The sequence below is a fragment of the Vulpes lagopus genome, chromosome 5 (genome assembly GCF_018345385.1).
Source record: "Vulpes lagopus strain Blue_001 chromosome 5, ASM1834538v1, whole genome shotgun sequence".
Lineage (NCBI taxonomy): Eukaryota > Metazoa > Chordata > Mammalia > Carnivora > Canidae > Vulpes > Vulpes lagopus.
The window spans coordinates 45,404,769-45,427,228 of record NC_054828.1 but is presented as its reverse complement, the minus strand read 5'-3'; the positions used below and the strand labels follow the sequence as shown (position 1 = coordinate 45,427,228).

General features: G+C 33.7%; 1 protein-coding gene across 4 annotated transcripts in view; it reads left to right on the top strand.

The window, feature by feature from the left end:
* The window catches only part of USP34 (ubiquitin specific peptidase 34), a 246,821-nt gene that overhangs the window by 129,843 nt on the left and 94,518 nt on the right, over positions 1 to 22,460 (top strand). For all 4 annotated transcript variants that reach the window (XR_005987998.1, XM_041756567.1, XM_041756568.1 and 1 more), the window contains 10 exons: positions 374 to 469; positions 5,436 to 5,518; positions 8,098 to 8,252; positions 9,201 to 9,314; positions 10,873 to 10,972; positions 11,333 to 11,492; positions 14,123 to 14,249; positions 14,346 to 14,493; positions 20,992 to 21,092; positions 21,290 to 21,499. Coding sequence is in view for 3 of the 4 variants with exons in the window: in XM_041756567.1 (XP_041612501.1) it covers positions 374 to 469; positions 5,436 to 5,518; positions 8,098 to 8,252; positions 9,201 to 9,314; positions 10,873 to 10,972; positions 11,333 to 11,492; positions 14,123 to 14,249; positions 14,346 to 14,493; positions 20,992 to 21,092; positions 21,290 to 21,499 (1,294 nt within the window). In the remaining variant the exon portion in view is untranslated. The remainder of the gene's footprint in view (positions 1 to 373; positions 470 to 5,435; positions 5,519 to 8,097; positions 8,253 to 9,200; positions 9,315 to 10,872; positions 10,973 to 11,332; positions 11,493 to 14,122; positions 14,250 to 14,345; positions 14,494 to 20,991; positions 21,093 to 21,289; positions 21,500 to 22,460) is intronic.

The following is a 22,460-nucleotide window of genomic DNA, read 5'->3' as shown; positions in this document are numbered from 1 at the left end:
CCGAAGGTGGCGCTAAGCCACTGAGCTACCCGGGCTGCCCTATCATACCATTTTTAATATTAACTCATGATAGTCATTTATGATGAGTGCTGGCCAGACACTTTATCCTTTTCACAGAGATGGAGTGTTTTGGGATTTAAAACTATAGTGATACTTTAAACTCATAAAAATTAGGACAAAATGTTTTGTATCTTCCACAATTCAAATATAAATCGAACTTTAAAATTTTGATAATTGGAAGATTTTGCTTTTTTTTTTTTTTAAGATTTTGCTTTTGAAAAATTTTTAGATCTGCATTTTTTTTCTTGCCCTTGAATAGATTTATTCTCTTACCTTATGCCTTTAAAAGTGTTCTCTCTTTCATTTGGGCCAGGTGGGCAGAAAAAGAACTGAACATGATGAAGCTTTTCTTTGATAATTTGGTATACTATATTCAGGCTGTAAGAGAAGGAAGACAGAAACATGCACTGTAAGTACCTTAACTAGGTTAGTTATTTCTAAGTTTTGATTGTCTATCCTTTAAAAGATAATGTTCTAGTACTTCTACTCCTTTTCTTTCATATAGTAAATGAATGTGATAAAAACTTTAGTTGCAAAAATTTTAAGAGATAGAAAAGCTCTTGTAAGTTGGAGAATTTTACAAGGTTATTTTTATAATTTTTAACCTAGGGAAATGTAGGTCATATAACTCTTGGGGGTTGGTTAACTTTCACCATTGAGTTCTGTTCAAAGTCACTGTTTTGGGGGATCAAAAGTTTTTTGCCTTTTTTTCCCCCAGAAATCATCAATATCCTGCTTTATTCTCTTAGGGCATTGATTCGGAAATTTTGAAATACTTAATCATTAAGTGACTTTGGATAAGAATTGACAGAAATTGGTCAGTGGTATAGGTATGTTTAAAGTTTCTTACAGGAAAATTGCTGCCTGGAAGGAAACATCTAAAATTCAGAAGTTTTCTGCTTGTTAGTCAATTGGTGGGGGTTGATGGCCAGGTTGAGAAAACTAGCTTTAATGTATATCTGCTAGCCTTAGTATTTATTGAGAAAATAATTCTATAGAAAACTACTACATAGATGAAAACTGAGCACACTATGCAAGTGTTCAGAAAAGTGATAGACCGTTAGGGCATACTTAAATCCAAAAATGAATTATTTTTTTCCATAAATTAGTTGTATCTCCAGATTTTACTATGTCCTTCAGAGTCCCACCATCCTCTCAGTCATCTTACACTTGGAGACTTTGGGGCCTTTTTTTTGTTCTGTCATTTCCAAACATAAATGATGATAAAAATACCACTGTTCATTGATGCTTACTCTATGCCAAATACCATTTAACTATTCAGTATTAATTTCAAGATATACAACAACTAATTTTTGAATTAAGCAGTCTCATTTAAAAAATGAGAACGTTTAAGCTATGAGATGGTAAATAACTTGCCCAAGGTCACACATTTTATAAATAGTGGAGTAGTTTGTTTTCTCTAATATTCTTGAGTTCTACATTATGCTGTCATCAATCTCTAGTTATCTTAATGCTAAAATATATTTCATGTATTTTCACAAGTTGACATTCCCATGGATGCTGTTCCAGTCCTGTTATCCAACCCTCTGGATCAGTTGTTTTGCCTCATTCTCTGCCTTACTCCTTAATTTCTTATCCTCATTATATTAGGAGTTGTAATACAGTATTGAAGGAAAGAACCTGGGCTTGTGAACCATACAGACTAAGGGTATAGAAGATGAATGTATTGTTTAGAAGGGTTTAGAAGATGAATGTATTGTTTCAACCTTATTTTGATTAATTTTTATAAGAATTAAATAATTTAGTAAGTTGCACCTGGCACATAGATAATCTATAAACTATAGTTACCTGGCTAATAATAAACTATGATACAAAACAAACAACAGAGTTGCTCTTTATCCCCATTTAGATTCTTCTTTGTGTAAAAAGTAAATTCCAGATCCTTCAGCCTAGTATTTTGGGCCCTCTAAAATCTAAACTTTTTGATTACTGATTACTCAGTGATTTTTAAATTTTTAAAGTTTATTTATTCAGGAGAGACACACAGAGAGGCAGAGACATAGGCAGAGGGAGAAGCAAGCTCCCTTTGGAGACCCTGATGTGGCACTCAGTTCCAGAACCCTGGGATCATGACCTGAGCTAAAGGAACATGCTCAACCACTGAGTCACCCAGGCGCCCTTACTCAGTGATTTTTTATTTTTCAAGATCTCCTATCTTACAAGCCTATCAAATTATTTCCGAGTTATTTCCTTAAATTTATTCTGTAGCTTTGTTTACAAAGTTATCTCTACATAAGATAAATTTCTTTAAATGCTATTAAAATTCTAAATGTTCTTTGTAGTCTGTATCTTCCTTTTAATTCTTGAAGCAGAGGTTAAAGAATTATGGCTTCCTGTGTCTGAGCATCTCCATAAATCTGTAAAAACCACAAGATTGATAAGCAGAACCACACAACCCACATCTTGAGCATTTTTTAGGAGACAGAATTCAAGTTACCTGTGCATAGAGAAGTAAACACTAAGGTTACAAAAGAGCTTTCACCACCACTACAAGCCTGTGGGCTTGATGAACCAGGATGGGAGGCTTAATTTAGAAAGGGTTGTGGAAGATAAGACCGAGGTGAATCATCCTCAAAAAGAAAAAGTCCGAAAAAAAAAAAAAAAAGAAAAAGTCCGATGTTAAGTGCCAAAAAAATAAACACAGGTCTGAGTTTTGATTATTCACAGCATTGGCTACAGGGAAGTTGCTGACTTTGTTAGTGGAATTAGAGGTGGAGCCTCATACAAGCATTGTTACTGTAGTGAAAAAGATAGTGGAGTAATGCTCTTTGGAGATGAGTTTTAGACTTTCTTAGGATATACATTATCCTTCCAACCTTTGGTCTTGCCTTGTGGCCTGGCATCTAAAGGAGAATAAAACCTTAAAACAGATGTTGTCTAGCCTCTTGGTATAACTGCCTTGTTCCTTCAGGTTGTAAAACAGAGCTGTAAATTTGCTACCCTTTGTTAAAGCATGCTGACCTTTTGAGTTTGTAGTCCATTGTTTTCCATTTGTTCATGGGGATTTTAGTAGGCAAGTTCTAAGATTTTTACCTAGGACAAAAAGATTCTGGTGGTATGAGAGATAACACTTCGTTTCCCAAATAGATACATTATATATTTCTTGAATCCAGTGGCCTCTAGAGAAAATCCTGTCTGTGTCAACAAAGAGGCTACAAACAGAATTTTTTTTAAGGCTTAAGTTCTCTACTAAAATTTCTTGTCTGTAGGGAGATTATTTTTGTCTTATATTTCCTATAATGTCAGAAGTCATAGTCGAGTCCATGAGAACTTGTCAGCAATTGATGTTATCTTTTGTTTTGCATCTCAAGAAATTTCCTGGCTAGTGATTTTAGCAGCCAGATACCCTGACAGAGCAGAATCCTTTGAAGTGTGGAGCCAGTGGGTCTAACTGTGGAAGCTGAAAAGAGGACAAAGGGACCGGGTACATGCCTTCTAGGGTTGGTCTGTTACTGAGTTGCAAATACAGGAAGGAAATGTGCAGGAAATTAAAGCATTTTGTACAGGACAAGATTTCATTCTTCATGTGTGTGACTAGTATCCCTCAGGCTCAGAGAAGTATAGCAACTTACTTAAAATCACAGAACTGATGGATGCTAGCTAGAACTCGAATTTTTACCTGTATTCCAGGCTTCTGCTACAAAACCCATCATCCTTTTTAGTAGAGAGATGAGAAGCTGTTAGGAGCTGTCTTAAATTTTATCTGGATGGCATTCTAGTCTGTGATTGGCTTACTCTCATCCCTCCTTCGCAACTGCCATCTTGCCACACTTACTTTCATCTTCACAAAGGACACTGCAAACAATAAAGAAGTGAAAGTTCATCTTTTCTTTGCCAACGTTAATATGAGACAGCAAAAGTAATATCCAGCAAACTTAATCTTTAGAAAACCTTAACTTTAAACTTCAACAGTTGAAACCAGTTAATTTTGGGAAGCTTTTAAAATTTTGCACTTAGTTGAAGATTATATAGGAAGTTGAATTGAGGTGCTTTGACTCTCTGCAACCTAGTATCAGGGCTCAGACTGGCTGCTGCCTTTTGTTGGCAAAGTAATTTGGGCAATTCATTCACAACAAGCCTTTTATTTATAATATAGAGGTAAGAACTCATGATTGATTTACTTTCATTGACTGGGTGCTCAGGTGCTTGTGGGAATTAGAGTGTTTTGTAGTATCACAGACACAGTTCATTATGTAGTTTACAGGGTTGCTAAAGGAGTCCTAAAATGTAAACCTGATCATGAGTCCCCTCTACCTCCAACACCCTTTAGTGATCTCCTTTTCCATCTAGAATAATACCAAATTCTTCTGTTTGACACTTTAGGCTGGCCACAGTCTGGCCCCCCCCCATCTGCCTCTTTAGATATATCTCCTACCCTTTTCCCTGACAGACCAACATTTGATTCTTAAAATGCTGTTCCTTTGCACATGTTACAAATTGAATTCCCTGAGAACTTTGTGAAATCACCTACTTAACAAGCCTCCAGCTCTTACTATTGATTTTGTGCACATGAATTATAATTATGTAGATTTGAAGTAACATTTAAAAATGCCAGTTTTGTATTAGCTGTATTCTTTATGAACTAGATTTATGGAAATGATACCTCATTAGCATTTCTTGTTTAAGGAATATAGTATTGTCACTGATGGGACAGTGATAAGAAAACATGCAGTTTTTGGATAGAGATGCAGTTTATTCTAACCTATGTGCATATTTCATAATTTCAAAATGAAGTATTTCTTTTGTTCCACTGTTGAGTTCTTACGTACTTTCTCATCTAATTTAAAAGTATGTTTGCTAATTGTTTGCAGATTTTTATAATTTATTAAGTAACATAAATCTCAAACATAGCATTTGGCTTTATGACCTTTTTTCTGTATAACCAAAGTTATATACAGTTGACCCTTGAACAACATAGGTTTTAATTGTATAGGTTCACTTACATGTGGATTTTTTTTTTTTAATTAATGCAGTACAGTACTATAAGTGTATTTTCTCTTAAAGTTTTCATAGTAACCTTTTTTTTTCTAGCTTTATTGTAAGACTTTAATACATATACAAAATATTTGAGTTGTGTATGTTCTCAGTAAGGCTTCTGGTCAACAGTAAGCCATTAGTACTTGAGTTTTGGGGGAGTCAAAAAGTTCTACACAAATCTTCACCTGCAAAGGGTTTGGCACCCCTAACTCCATGGTGTTCGAGGGTCAATTGTAATTAAAATATTTAATAATTAATGATATTACGATGGAATTTTACTTCTTTGGTATAATTTAAGATTAGGGCCTTTAAATCTTTAAAAATAATTAAGAAGTAGGATCTTTCAGTTAATTATTTTAATGACTTTTTAAATATAGGTACAGCCATAGTGCCGAAGTTCAAGTTCGACTTCAGTTCTTGACTTGTGTGTTTTCAACTCTGGGATCACCTGATCATTTCAGTAAGCTTTTTAATCAGTCTTTTAATCAGTATTTTAATCAGTTTTTAGGTCTGTATTGGCTCTTGGAAGAGTCCAGTTAAATGTGCTCATGCCTTTAGATTTCTATAGTGATTAACTAATATTTAATTCATATTTTCAATACCGAATGTCCTCAGTATGTATGGCAATATGAGCGTGACCCTCACACATTTCTGCTTCAGTCTCTGAAAATGCCAGTTTCTCGGTGGATAAACAGCTCACTTCAAGAACAAAATATTTGGGGTAGGGAAAGATACCATGTTTAGGGGTGACTATATTTTTTATTTCTTTTAGTTATATAATCCTTTTTTCACTCTAGTTGTAAATAGCCACTGTCTACATATTATTATCAGGTCAAGTCTTACCCCAAATTGCTTGGCTTCACAGGCGATAGAGACTTTTAGAGGCCCTAGTTTTACTTAATCTAAAACTTGATTTCATTAATAATTAACCTTAAAGAAATTGGTCTGGTGTATTTAGGGTATGGACCATATCTAAATCCACACACTAAGATGTTCTCACAGGAGAGGAGGAAGCCTGACATCCTTTTGGCCAGAGCTCCTTTTCTCTTATGGGACACATTTGTGTTATTTTTCACTCTTTATATACTCTTTTCTGTGTGAGCATGTCAACAAATTTTGTTCTAGGGCATTCTCTTTCTTTAACTATGGTTAATAGAGTCAAACTGATAAGTGTCTTGCTAACGTAAGAGATGTCATCATGGCTCTTAAGTCCACGTCTGTGGTTGAGATATACCATTTGTTCATTTTACTTTTAACTCTGTAATTTCTTCAAGTTAAGCTCTTTGTAATAAATGCCACTAGCATGATACCAAAAGGTTTTAAAATGAAACACTGGTTTTTGATAGGAAACTTCTATTTCATATTATTAGGTCTTCTATCATACCCATGATGACTGATAACATGTAAGAAATGAACAATAAAAAAAATCTTATACATGGACAAATCAAACCAAGATAGATATTATCAGCATAAATAACTTCACATGACTGTGAAGTTTCATATTTGTTTAATTAAGATTCTCACTGGAAACCATTAACTATTCTCAGTATTTGAGTAATGAATTAGTTATTTTACTGTTCCCATTCCAGGGAGCACAGTGTAGATTCTTAGTGTATAGGCTTTTTTTTAATTTATTTTTTATTTTTTATTATTATTTTTTTTAGTATATAGGCTTATAATAGCTATTTTCAAATGGAGTCAAGCTGAAAACTTTTTCTCCCACATTATAGTTGTTTTTCTCTTACTAGCATGGGTCCTGTCAGGTATAATAGTTAACTCCAAAGTTATATTTGATGAGTGAATACTTATTTAATATACCAATAATATATTCTTTAAAAAGCTTAATAATGAAAGCTTATACATTGCCTTTTGAATGTGGATTGGTGATTCATTTATGATAACTTATTTTATTATATAGCTTACTATAGTTAACCTGGATACTGTTTTTTTTGTTGCTGTGTTTGTTTTTTCAACTTTTTGCTTTCTTCTCAATTATTGAATGTAATTGTACTCTAAAGATTGTTTCTAGTTCATTCATTCATCCAGTCTTTTTTCTTTCTTTTCTTTTTTTTTAAATATTGGCTTCCAGGGTATAAGTTCTTCAACTTGTATGGTTATGTGAGAAACTGATAGGATACCTATTTTTGATCAAAGTCTGTAGACTGATGTTGCTACTAAGTAAATATTTTCTGAGGTGTTTTTTTTCTATTCTGGATCTCATCTGTTTTTCCCATGAAATAGGTTTCTTATGATTGTATCATATTTCCTATCCCTTCTGGTTCGGGGAACAACCTAGGCTTTAGAACCCCTTTATGATGAACTTTAAAAATCCCTGTGATGCTTTTACTCTTCCTTTCCGGATTTTCTCCTTTTATCCATATTCAGATTTGTGATTTCTTATAATGCCTTCTCTTTGGTTCTGAACAGTTCTTTTGCATTCTTTCTGCCAGACTTTGGGATCATTTAATAATGGGTCAAAGTACCATACAGATTTCATCTCATTATATCAACTTCTTGAATATAATTGAATATCCTGACGTGTTGCTGTTTGGAAACACTCTTTTCACTTTATTATACAGATCCTTCCCCCACCACCATAGTTCCAAAAATAATGCTTATTGGCATTTTTTGTTCTTCTATGTGCATAGAATGATCTTTGAACATGATGTGCATGTATTCTCTTAGCCCTTAAACCTTAGAACTGACTCCTCAACTTTTGGGATTACCTCCCTCTCCCTCTATTAATCCTGTTTATTGTAATACAGTGATATGTCTTTATTTTAATGAGATTGACTTTCCAGATGAAACGGCTCTTGTAGGATACTTTATAAGTTGTGTGTTTTTAGATGATTTATATATGGATTATATATAAGTATGTTTTGAAAGCATAAATGATGTGAAAACTCTTATAAAACAGTTTTTATAAAATGTTATAAAATATCTTCTTTATATTTCTGCATATATTGGTGCTTCTAGTACATTGAATTAGGACCAAGATATTGTATGAATCATGATTCAAAATTTGTAATTTTTATCTAGGATTAAGTTTAGAGCAAGTCGACATTTTATGGCATTGTTTAGTAGAAGATGCTGAGTGTTATGATGATGCACTCCATTGGTTTTTAAATCAAGTTCGAAGTAAAGATCAGCATGCTATGGGAATGGAAACCTACAAACATCTTTTCCTGGAGAAGGTAATTTTATTTCTAGACTATTTTACTGCTAATGTTGTTTTTCCATATTTCTTCATTATCTCTTGAAATATAAACTCTGTAATGTTAGTTTTTCCCTCTTTTGTCATAGGTTTTTAAAATAGACAAGTGTACTGTCTTTCATCAGTCCTTATGTAATTTTGCCACTTAGATTTTACTTTAATTTTATCTTCTACAGTGTTTTTAATCTATGAATATAAATGAGAGCTGCTTTTTATGACTCTTAGTTAGGTGGCTGTGGTTTTAGCCAGTCCTGTGGCAGAGATAAGCCAATCTCCAGATTTTTTGTGGATTCCAAAAAATCCTTTTTAGGAGGTGCTGTCATGTATTGTTATTAAAGATATTTTTCAGTCCAGTTTTTGTTCTTTATCAGATGCTACAATTGGTTCAGGTAATAATTTTCCATTTGAATTTTGAAACCTGAGAATAATAAAGCCATAGACTGTTTATTTTATGCTTATTTTTGAGATTATATAGTCTTGGCAAACTCATTTTCTCTCTGGTAGAATTGACTATATATAAATAAGTTTTGGTACATATAAACTAAACCACTTAATCTACAAAGCTACAAATCCTTGAGGATCTTAATTTTAAGCCCTAACTTATATACAAACTGTACATATAGTTACACTTCTTATAAATGTGAATGGGATTGGTATATAATAAGTGATAAAACTTCTTATTCATGTCCTCCGATTTGGATCTACATATATATTGAAAATTAAAATACATATTAAGATTTCAGTTATGACCTGAATAAGATTTTCATGAAATTATTATCTTTTAATTTTTAAAATCATCACTAAAAGTTTGAGCTGATACATTTTCCTCTGCAATGACTTCAATAAAATTGTTAAATTTGTTAATCTAAATTTGATAAAATGTATTAATTGTCTCACTAAACTAATTAAAAAAATTTTTTTTTTTAAGATGCCCCAGCTAAAACCTGAAACAATTAGTATGACTGGCTTAAACCTGTTTCAGCATCTCTGTAACTTGGCTCGATTGGCGACAAGTGCCTATGATGGCGGTTCAAACTCTGAGGTATGGACTTAGACTTGTCATTTTATTAGTTCAGGTTTTATGGAATTTTTCTTTTATTCTTCAGATTAGATTACTGAATTAATTTCTGCCGTCTACCAAGCATTGAATTTATTATGAAGACTGTTATTCTTAAGTTTTAAAAAGCTTTTATCTTTTGGTCTTAAAAGGTTTTATAAAGCACATTTGGGGATTCTTGTTGTCGTTGTTGCTAAATGTAACCTTGGTTGTGATTAATAAAAACTTACTATACGTTCCTTAATGCAGAAGAGGCCATCTGAGTCTTCTTTCAGTCCCCTGAAAGCTCCTAGCTAATATAATCAAGTACTTTTGTCCACTAGGAGTGGATTTATCTAAAGTCTGATTGTTAAGCCATTTGTGTGGCCAACCTTTTACTTGCTCTTGGACAGCTCCAGAGTTCCTAGAATACAGTCTACCTTAAATCATCTTGACATATCATGTCTTTTCATTAACTGAAGACTCACAAATTGCTAGTCTTATTTCTGGCTTACTGTTAGATTTGCCTCAGTGGGTGGCTGCTAGGTTTTCTTGAAGGCATTATTTCTTAGACTCTCTCCCAACACAGATGATTATTTGATAGTCTTCCTCATTGGACACTCCAGTTTATTAATGCTAGCTTTGAATTAGGTAGTATCTACTCATGTTTTTCATTAATTTTTCTTTAGAACTTAATGAGAATAGGTAAAGAGAAAGATGGGTAAAACTGATATTAACCTATGTGGTAAAGAATAATTTTAATTGGGTCTAGAGTAATTTGATAATCTCTTCCTACATTTTTTCCTTGTTTGAATAGTATTTTGTTTTTTTAATATTTTGGTCTTAATTCTTTGACAAATTTCAATTTGGTCATTTCAGATAACTGGTCAGATCTGTTTTAACCTAAGAAGTAGTCCTACTCTAATTTCGAAGTAACACTACTTTTTAGAGTTATGAACTACTTAAAAAGTAGTGGATGATATGAATGCTATCAGAAGGATACCTTGCTTTAGCCTGCTCAACTTTGGAGAACTTTGACTCCATTTTTTCTGTAGTTTTCAGTGAAAACATTCTTTTGGTCATCACACAGTTAAAATTAAAAATTTAACAACTTGGTTTAGCATATTTTAAAATTTTTCTCTGAATATCTAAAAGTAAGTTGGATGAAAGCACTGAAGCTTTTTTCTGCTAGTAATTGTGTTTTGTTTTTTATTCACTTGTAGCGTGTTTTGAGGATTTGAATTTTTCCCACAACTTTGGAGTTAAACACAACATACACAAAGACAAACAGCTGCTTTATACTTTCTTTCTTTTTTTTTCCTGTAGAACCAGTACAGGTATATTTTAGTTCTTGAGGAAATTTTCAAAGCTTTTATCATTTTATTTAATTTTAACAGGAATTACCCTTAAATATTTATAGAATATTAAAATTCATTGATATTGTATGACTTTGAAACTTGAAACTACTTCAGCCTTCTAATGATTTACATTTTTTGACAATAAAATTTACAGATATCATTGGTTTTTTTTTTTTTTTTTTTTTTTTTTGTATTTTTTTTCTTAGCTTTGCGGTATGGACCAATTTTGGGGGATTGCTCTAAGAGCACAGTCTGGTGATGTCAGTCGAGCAGCTATCCAGTATATTAACTCCTATTATATTAACGGTGAGTGAGTTGGAATATTGTCTGATAATTTTTTATGTGGGGATGTTTTATTTTTATTTTTTATTTTTTAAAAATATTTATTTATTCATAGAGACAGAAAGAGAGAGAGAGAGAGAGAGAGAGAGAGAGGGAGGCAGAGGCACAGGCAGAGGGAGAAGCAGGCATCATACAGAGAGCCTGATGTGGGACTCGATCCAGGGTCTCCAGGATCATGCCCCAGGCTGCAGGCGGCACTAAACCGCTGTGTCACCGGGGCTGCCCTATGTGGGGGATGTTTAATTTAGCTGCAATTCCTTTTATTTTATTTTTTATTTTTTTAACACAGAAGATTGAGACACTGTCTAAACATCTGATTTTCAGGTAAAACGGGTTTGGAGAAGGAGCAAGAATTTATTAGTAAGTGTATGGAGAGTCTCATGATAGCTTCTAGCAGTCTTGAACAGGAATCACACTCAAGTCTCACTGTTATAGAAAGAGGACTCCTTATGCTGAAGACGCATCTGGAAGCATTTAGGAGAAGGTAATTGTGTTTTATACCACATTATTACAGTGAATTTGTTTTTGTTTTGTTTTGTTTTACTGCTAACATGTACAAAAATATTCTTAAAGTAAAGGTTTTGTTGGGGCAGGTAGAAAGCTTAATGCAAGTGAAGGGTTAGTAATAGAAGTACTTTTATTCCTAATATGTATCGTTTTGCCATGAAATAGGCAATATAGGTTCCCAGTAAATATTGTGGAGCTTTAAAAATTCTTGAACGCTGAGAAGATATGCATGAATAAGACTCTCTAGACAGAATTCCACCTCTAGGAAAGTATTACAATGATTGAAAGGCAGAACACCAGCACCAAAAAAAGTTTCACTAAAACCCTCACCAAGAACATCAAATAATCTCTCATAGTTGAATCAAGTTGAGTCATTTGTTTCATTTGCTGTTTTTTTTTCTTCCTGGACTAGGAGACAGTATTTTAATTTTGAATTTCCATTTACCATGGAAACATGATCAAAAAATTCTGTGTTAATGAATATCTGTATAATTAATTTAGACATACCCTGTGTAATACAGAAATAAAGCAAATTAACATTTATGAATATATCGACTGAAATGAAAGGTGAGTAGATAGTTTTAATTAAGAAATTATGTTTGTTAAAAATCATGACTAAATGTAAAAAATAAAACGAACTGTGTTGGCAAAAATTGTTAAAATCTTTCAACTTCAGAGTTTAGTTTGATAATGAGTCATTCATTTGAAGATTTTTGAGATTCTATTTAGATTATCAGGAAATATTGAATAATAAGAGGTATTCTACACATTCCTTATAAAAATCATGGCTTCATGATTTAATTGGGCATTGCAAAATTCCTTATTTTGATTATGGTTGCAATTTGTGGGAATTATACTTAAATAATTCCTTGTGTTTTTAAAGAATGTGTAAGGGAACTCTATAGAATTTTTTTTTAACAGAAACGTTACACTGTCTCATAATTTTTACCACTCTAGAAAATTAAAATAAACAAATGTGATGTGTCTTTGACTAAATAAACATTCATACATACTATTTATAAAATTTAGATATTATAGTAAGGGTAATACCACAGAAAATGAAAGTCATCATAATTTATCTCTTCCTATTAGAGATAGTTATTGTTAATGAGATGATATATATTTTTCCAAAATTTTCTTTTTTGCTACAGAGTCTATAAACAACAAACCAAAGAGCGCCCTTCGTTCTCACACAGTGTTACCTGTGTTTTAAATAAACATTTATTTTAAAAGTCTTTAAAAATAAGTTTCCTAGGATTCAATGGTGCTATTTATAAGCTGAATAAATTTCAGTTCAAAAATCCCTTCTCAGATATATAATTTTTTTCTAACTCCTGGAAAATGATTGTAGTATCCTTTGCTAGAAATCTTTATATTTTTATTCATATTTTACTCTAAAGTTAATGTTGATGTTAAATAATTTCTATAAATATTTTTGGAGTGGCAAGTAGAGAAACTAGAAAAAAATACTCAAAAAAACTAAGATGTTTAAAAATGTCAGGAATTTTCATGCACACATTTGTTATCAGTGTACAATTTCAAGTGCTTGATGTACTTAATTCTACTAATTTAAAATTGCCTAACATTTATAGAATGCAGATATTAAGTAATTATTGTCTTTGTGTATTCCTTATATTAAAAAAAGTGTGGGGTTTTGTTTTGTTTTAAAGAAGAAAAGCTATAATTTGAAGAGTGGTTCTTAAACTAGAATCATTTTGTTTGCCGGGGACATTAGGTAATGTGTGGAGACACTTTTGGTTACCATGGCTAAAGGGAGAAGGGGGTATTATTGGCATGTAGTAGGTAGTGACTAAGGATGCAGCTAAACATTGTATTGTGCACAAGACCATTTCCCCTGCATCCCCTTGACCCAGCTAAGAATTATCCAGCCTCAAAAGGTTTAAGATTATTCTTTTGCTCAGCCATAAAAGCTGGACATTGGATCCCTTCTAGGAAACCAAGTCCATTTATTTACTTTTTGTCCTTCTGTTCTAGAATTGCTTATTAGTTTTTGACATTGATAATTCTTTTCTTAATGAAATTCAGGTATCCTGGATCCTGTCTTCAACAACTGAAAATCAGTTAGAAAACTGACAGTATTTAGTGAGTGACCTGCTAGATGCCTTTCACCCTTGAGATTAGTCTTTGTGGTTTATTTTATAATTTTAGTAATCACGGAATCAGCTCTCAAATTCTGTTAAGCATATATTTTCTGGGATACATTTCTGACCCTGAAAAATGTTTCCTAATATGTTTTTTCCCGTTGTGAATGTAGGAATGGGAACTTGCCATTTCACTTTCTGGATTAATTTGTTGCTTTGAATTCCTCCTGCCTCTACTACTCCCCTCCCCTCCTTTAAAAAAAAATATTCTTGGTGGGATATTTTTTCCTCAGTAATTTTTCTTGTAAACTATCTTAAGGAACTCTTAGCTGTATTTATGTATTTAAGTTTAATGCAGTATGATGAATCTTAGCGCTGTAGAGTACATTGGAATGTGCTAGAACTTTTTGTGGGCTTTTTCATTTTGTAAAATATTAAAAACTTCTCTGACATTAACATGGTTTAAAGTGGCATTCTTCCTTTGTGTGGTTTTTGTGTGTTTTAGGTTTGCATACCATCTTAGACAGTGGCAAATTGAAGGCACTGGTATTAGTAGTCATTTGAAAGCACTGAGTGACAAACAGTCCCTGCCGCTAAGGGTCGTATGCCAACCAGCTGGACTTCCTGACAAGGTAGTTACATAATTTTAGTTTCCAAATTGTTAACATTTCCCAGTTCAAATATCTATTCTTGTTGTATTTTTAAATTGGTTGCATCTCATATTTCAGATGACTATTGAAATGTATCCTAGTGACCAGGTAGCAGATCTTAGGGCTGAAGTAACTCATTGGTATGAAAATTTACAGAAAGAACAAATAAATCAACAAGCTCAGCTTCAGGAGTTTGGTCAAAGCAGTCGAAAAGGAGAGTTTCCTGGTAAGTCCAACAGTTTAAATTTTTATTTTTTTCTAGGTTCTGTTAAATAGCAACTTAGGACCTTTGCATCTTTTAAGAGTACAAAGCATATTCATGGCTCCCCTCCTTTGGTAGGGTGCCATTGATCATAGAGAACAGTTAAGAGTTGCTTCGGATGTTATTTGCAAATATTTTTCCTCATTTTTCTAAAAACATTTTACTTTTGAGGTTACTTGATGGGCAGTGTGGGAATTACAAGCTTTTCTTTCCATGCACTACTTAAGTACCTAGTTTTACCCAATAAATTTTTGGGGCATTTTGATATATTTCATTTTTTTTCTAGAGCACATGAAAATAATACATCCTTAAATCCCACTGTGCCTCTCCCCTTCCTTCCAAAAGAGTATCATATTAAGAAATTTTTCATATTGGCTCAAAGGGTATATTTTGTTCTTCCTTTATTGTTACCAGTAGAGCATTTGTAGTGTCTTTTCATAGCACAGAAAATATGAATTAATTAGAGGAACAACCATGAAAGCTGTTATAATTTGAGACCTTTAAATTTTAAGTAAAATGTGACAAGCTATATATATAAGTTTAGAAAAAAAAGTTTTAAAGTTTAAAAGCTTCTTTCATGATTTTAATCTGCCTTTGTGCAATGATAATTCTTTGGCATCTTTTAGTGAGGAGGCTCATGCTCAAGATGAAATCATATGTATCTTTAAAAGTATCAGATCTGGAATCCCTGGGTGGCGCAGTGGTTTGGCGCTTGCCTTTGGCCCAGGGCGCGATCCTGGAGACCCGGGATCGAATCCCACATCAGGCCTCCGGTGCATGGAGCCTGCTTCTCCCTCTGCCTATGTCTCTGCCTCTCTCTCTCTCTCTCTGTGTGACTATCATTAAAAAAAAAAGTATCAGATCTTAAATTTTGTTCTTGGATAATTAATATTCTTGGTACAATAGAATAGATATTGAAAAGTCTCCTTCCTATCCATTTCTAAACCACCTCTTTCCCTTCTCTTTTATACTCGTCAAGGGATACCAAGATATACTATAAGAATTATTCATGTACTTCAGACACAAATGTAGCAGTCCATTTATAGTGCATATAAAAATTACTTCATTCTTTTTAAATCTACATATTCTGTAATATGGTGGTGCCATGATGTGTTTTACTTATCCTCTGTTAATGGACATATAGGTTTTTTCCATTTGTTTGCCATTTATAAGCAGTGCCACAGAGAATATCCTTATACCTATATCATCTAATGAACGTTGGCTAAATACCTAGTTATGGAATTTTCAGGTCAAAAGGTATTCTCTTTTGTTACATTGAAATGTACATCAAGAAGAGAATATGAAATGAGTAATAAAAAGATGAAAACTGTCCATGTATAGTACCATCCAGAGTAAGAACTGGAACATTATTAGAAGCTATTTATGTATGCTTCTTTAATATCCTCTCTTCCACTTCCCCTTAACACTATCTTGATTTTTTTAGTTTATCATCTTTTGTGTGTGTTCTTTATAAAAGCCTTACCTCGGGTATATATACCTAAAATATGTATTTACTTTTGTTAAATAGATAAGTATGAATTTGACAGATTAGAGAAAGAGTTATTAAAGGACCAGAGAAGGAAATAAGCTAAAGAGGGAGGGTGTATTTTAACCTTCTTTAAAGGTTTGTTGTTGTTTTTTTTTTTAAAGATTTTATTTATTCATTCATGAGAGACACAGAGGCGGAGACATAGGCAGAGGGAGAAGCAGGTTCCATGCTGGGAGCCTGATGTGAGACTCAATCCCAGAACTCCGGGATCACACCCTGAGCCGAAGGCATGCGCTCAACCGCTGAGCCACCCAGGCGTCCCTCTTTAAAGGTTTTTATAGATCCTCATCTGAGGATATCAGGAGAGTTCTCAAGTTTAAGTCTTGGCACAGTCAAAACCTGTCTGTGCTGTAATTTTGGCAAGATTCTGGAATATCCAAGGGAAACATAGTCATAGAGTTTCTAATCTTTTCATGACCTATTTCAGCTCTCAGGAATAGAATAAGGAATAATTTCTTTTGTGAGATATGAATGTTTTCTCCTGATTCAGGTAGTAGGACATGGAAATGGGAGTATGTAGAAGGTATTTTAGGTTCAGCTAAGAATATAGGTCAGGTCCACTTGACATTCCTTCCTCAGTGAAGATATTAAGAAGGTAGAAGGGATTTTGGTCAAGATGGCCCCACAACAACACATTTCTCTACTATCACTGATCCTACTGATTGCTCTCCACATCTGGTACACGGCAGTAGGTATCCTTTATCGTCGTCCTGGTAATTCTCTTTGTCTCTGTCACATGTTGGATATCCAGTTTTTGGTATCCCATGTCTTCTTTATTGTTTGACTTGTTTTTGTTTTTTACTGGAATACAGTGCGGTTGTTCAGTAAAGTTTTGATTCTTTGAATAATTAAAAATTTGTTTCTCATGTTTCTAGACTTAAATGATAATTTGGCCAAGTATAAAAGTCAAGGATGGAAATAATTTTGTTTCAGAATTTTATTTTATTTTTAATTTATTTATTTGAAGGAGAGAGAGAGAATGAGGAGAGGGCAGAGAGAGGGAATCTTTTAAGCAGACTCCCTCCTGAATATGGAGCCAGACATGGGGCTTGATCTCATGGGACCCATGACCTGAGCTGAAACCAAGAGTTGAATGCTCAACTGACTGAGGCACCTAGGTGCCCCATTTCAGATATTTGTAGATATATTTCTGCACTGCATTTCTTATTTCTGTTGTTGCTGAGTAGTCTGAAGCCATTAGCTTTATGACCTATTTTTACATATTCTATTTTTTTCTTTTGTAGAACTTAATGAGTCTTCTTATTCCTGATGTGTTAAAATCTTGTAATACCTGCTCTGATATTTGGTCTGTTTTCAACAGTTGTGATGGACTCTTTACTATATAGGTTGGCAACTTTTAGTTTGGCAACTTGTATCTGTCTTTGAGGACATTTTCTTTTAATTAGTTTATTGATTTCCAGTCTACCATTTAATAATTTCTCTCTTTCTAGAAATTCTTTATATTTCCATGTTTCATCTCTTGGTATCCCAGGTTTACTTTTTCATGTTTTACTTCTTTGGCTTTAAACTTCCTAAGAGATGTGTTTAACTTTATTTTGCATTCCTTCTTTTGAGTTTTCATGCTTTTAGTATCCAACATCTTTGTTGTTCTTTGAGTACTCCTATTTTCATGGTTGAAATATTTTTTCGAGGCTATTAGTACTTTTTAAATTTTTTGAGTCTTAAAATTCAGACTCAGGCAGCCTGGGTGGCTCAGCGGTTTAGCACTGCCTTCAGCCCAGGGCCTGATCCTGGAGACCTGGGATTGAGTCCCACATCAGGCTCCCTGCATGGAGCCTGCTTCTCCCTCTGCCTGTGTCTCTGCCTCTCTCTCTCTCTCTCTTTATGTCTTTCATGAATAAATAAATAAAATCTTTAAAAAAAAGAATTCGGGCTCATAGTTCCTGCATTTTATTTTTATTTATTTATTAAATATTTTATTTATTTATTTGAGAGAATGAGAGAGCCCAAGTGGGGTGGGGGGAACAGCAGAAGGAGAGGGAGAAGCAGGCTCCTCACTGAGCAGGGAGCCTGATTTGGGGGCTCAGTTCCACAACCTTGGGATCATGACCAAGCCAAAGGCAGATACTTAACTAACTGAGCTATCCAGGCACCCCAGTTCCTGCTTTTTAAATAGAAGGTTTAGCAAAGTATCTATATTTTTTTTATTAGTTTCATCTCATCTTTTCTCTCTTTTACCAAATAGTTACCATTTTGGCATTTTTCATTGCCACCTATAGATCAAAATTCCCATTTGATTACATTCCCCCTTTTTTCCCCTTTATACTGAACTTCCTTTAAAAATGTTAGGACTTTGTCTTATGGTGGTATGTTTTCTTAAGCTTTTATTTGAAAAAAGTTCATTTTGCCTTCAATTTTGAAGGATATTTTCACTGGATGTAGAATTTTAGGTCAAGAATTATTTTCAGGACTTAGTAAATAGTTAAACCCATAGTCATTTCATTTACAGTGTTTCTGGTTAAAAGCCTTTTTTTTTTTTTCTTTTATCCTTTGTATATATAGTGTGTATTTTTTTTTAAAGATTTTATTTATTTTAGAGAGGAAGAGAGGGTGCAAGCAAGGGGGGAGGGGCGAAGGGGAAGAGAGAGGAAGAAGAATCTCAGGCCGACTCTGCACCAAGCTTGGGGATTTACCCCAGGATCCCCAAGATCAGGGCCTGATCCAAAATCAAGGGCCTGACTCAATTGACTGAGCCACTCATTTGTACCTCTACCCCCTTTTTAATTGGGTATTGGGGGGGGGGGGGAAGAAAATCTTAAGCAGGCTCCACACCTAGTACAGAGCCCACAGTGTGCTCAATCTCACAACCCTGAGATAATGATCTGGACGGAAATCAAGAGTCAGATGCTTAACCAAGCTGAGCCACCTGGGCACCCCTACAATATGTCTTTTTAACAGTTGTTGATTTTAAATAATTTTTTTGCAGCTTTTGTTTTGGTTTTTAAATTTTTTAAAGTAAGTTCTACCCCCAATATGGGGCTTGAACTCATGACTCTGAGATCAAGAGTTGTGTGTTCTACCAAGTGGGCCAGCCAGGTGCCCCAAGATTTTTTTTTTTGACATTGGTTTTTAGCAGTTTGATTTTAATGTGCCTTGTGTTTTTGTGTTTATGCACTTTGGGTAAGTTCAGCTTCTTGGGCCTTTGTCTTTATAATATTTATCACTTTTGAAAAGATTAGCGACTGTTTTTTTCAAATATTTTTTTTTCCTTTCCCTTTGACCTAATTTCTATGCATCTAGTTAAATGTGTCCTAGACTCTTCATTAATGTCTCACAGATCACTGAGTTGCTCTTCTTTTTCTTTTCTCCATTCCCTCTCTTTTTCCCTTTCTCTCCCTCCTCCTTGCCTTCTCACTCCCTTGCACCTTTCCCCACTTTTTTAAGACTTGATTTTCTTCCTGTATTCAACCAGTATAAATCAAATTACAGATTATAAGACTGTCTCTAGATTGAGATTTATCTTTTTGGGGTCTTGCTATTTGTCACAAGTTCACTTGCTTTTCAGCTTGCAAACTTGGTTGGTATTGTCTCTTCCCTTTTTGCCCCTGTCCAGTATTAGTAAAATTTTAAAAATTTACTTTATTGGAGTTTCACAGGGTAAAAACTAGATATGTAAATATACCATGATAACCTAAGGGTTTTTCCAGATTTCTTGTTACTCTTTTTTGTTTTGAAACATTTTACTTACATTAAGATTTGATATTTTTAGAAGTAGTAACTCTTTCCAGAACTCTTAAGGAATATGCAATTCTTATAAAAAGGATACTTTCAAAAGTGGAAAAAGTTAGAAAGCTGTTCAGTTAATTTTAAGAGCCAACTGAACCATTATAATGAAAAGTTAATGTGTAATACTCAATACGTGTAGGCCTGTCTCACATCCAAAAACCTAAATAAAGTACTAGCCATCTTAGTTCTCTTTTGGAACAAAGTTATGCATGGTTACAGTATCTGGCACGCTTGGAACCAAGCCAACTGTAATTCTTAGCACTTCATCATAACTAAGGATGTTTTATCTCAATATTTTAAAAATGATCAGCAGTCATAGATTGTATTATTATCTCAATAAAGTAGAAAAGACATTTAATAAAAGTCTGCCAAAGTATTAGAAGTTTATCATAGTTTCTGTTATGATATACTTGGTCAAGTGTTCATTTAATATATCTACTTAGCATGTCTGTACAAATATTGTAGAAATACAGAGCTAATTTATTTCTTGATCTATTCTATCTAAAATCTTAATGGGCTTTTAATTTTAAATTTGATGAAATTACTCTGAATCATAAACTGGCTGCATAAACTAAGCAATATCAGAAGAGCTGAGAGGAAAACCTAAAAAATTAATAGAGATGAATTTCAATACTAGCTTTAAAACATTTAAAAATTAACATGGTTTTGATGGAGAATTGTATCATTATGGAAAAGCAGTGTCCTTATTTCACCCATTCCTAAAGTGCTATATCGTGTCTGATGGATTTTTTTAAGCAGTTTATAAAATTTAACAATATTTATATCATCCATCAGATATTTCATCATTTTGCTTAATTTTCTACTCTTATCAAGCATTTCCTTGTTTAAAAAATTTATTGGATTAAACAATAAATTTGAATGCTTGCTATTTCTTAATGCTGGCAGTAGATCTTTGAATGTAATAAAATGTCTGCCTTTATGGAACTGGGCTTTTGTTTCTTTGAAGCAAGACCAATAAATATATAATATCAGATGCTAGTAAGTCTTTAAAGAAAGATAGGGTAGAGTAAGGGATTAATTTAGTGAAATGAGGTTCTTTAGAGTGAGTGGTTGGGAGGAAGACTCACATAATGCAGTCATGTATTTGTGTCACCACATAGGTTAGTTTTTATAATACTGTTCACTTAAAGTTTTCTATTTTTAAGGAGGCCTTATGGGACCTGTGAGGATGATTTCATCTGGACATGAGTTAACAACAGATTATGATGAAAAAGCACTTCATGAGCTTGGTTTTAAGGATATGCAGGTACACACAAATGTGGTTTGAGTTTTAATCTATTAACTATTATAGTTAGCAGTTGAATTGTTGAAAATATCCTTCAAAAACAGTTATTGCTTTTAAGTATATGTGGAGTTTGTGTGTGTGTGAAATTATTTTCTACTTAGATTTAAAACTTAGTATGTCTAATGTGTTGTTTTCCCTTGTTGGTATTGTTTTTGTAGATGGTATTTGTATCTTTGGGTGCACCAAGGAGAGAACGGAAAGGGGAAGGTGTTCAGCTGCCAGCATCCTGCCTACCACCTCCTCAGAAGGACAACATTCCGATGCTTTTGCTTTTACAAGAACCTCATTTAACTACTCTCTTTGATTTATTAGAGATGCTTGCATCATTTAAACCACCCTCAGGAAAAGTGGCAGTGGAAGATAGTGAGGTGACTATGTCATTTCATTTTTTATAGTGTCATACTTGTCTTTCTGTTGAGTGGAAAATAATTTTTTTCAGTAAAATCTTTATTCTAAGATTCTAATTATTTGATAGAGAGAGACTGTGGACATGTGCACATGAGCATGGGATGAGGGAGTAGAGGTAGATGGAGACAAATAATTGACAGGCCTCGCAGATAGTTTCAGGTAAACAGCTAAATTTTAGACATAGGCAGCTGCTAAGACTAACATTATTAGGGAGTAATGATAGAAACTCATTTATAAATATTATGTGGTCAGGGAAGGTTTCTCTGAAGGAAACAATATGTAATCTGAGCTCAAAGGATGAAAAGGAACCAACTAAATGAGAATTGAGAGATCATCTGCATACAGTAATCTCATTCCTGAAGCCCCTTCCTATAAGGAATCAGGCAGGTCTAGGAATTGTTGGAGGGCTAATAATGAGTAGAATGTGGAGGGTAGTGAGAGAAGAATGAGAGAAACAAGATTGGAAAGGTGAGTAGAACTTTTTTTTATTGTCCTCATAGTAAGGTGAAGAGCAGTAAGGTGTTTTAAGCAGAGGGAGAAGCACACGTTTTGATATGGTTTTTAAGGTAATAGATTTGTTTGGCAGGAATAGAAAAAGTGAGGAATCTAATGCTCTAATCCAAGGAAGACTTGATGATTCCCTGGAATAGAATGATAGGAATGGACAAATTAAGTCAACAGTAGGTGGCGTGTTAGGGATGGGGTTTCACTCATGTTCAGGAACAAGAAAAACGAGAATGGTATCCAGGTTTCTGGTTTGAGCAACTGGTTAGATTCCATTTGAGATGAAGAATGGATGCTCAGTTGGATAAATGAGTTTGGAGTTCAAGAAAGGGGTTTGGGCTAGAGAAGTAAGGTTTGGGTAATCACCGTAAAGATTTAAACTCCAGGGCAGCCCGGGTGGCTCAGCAATTTAGTGCC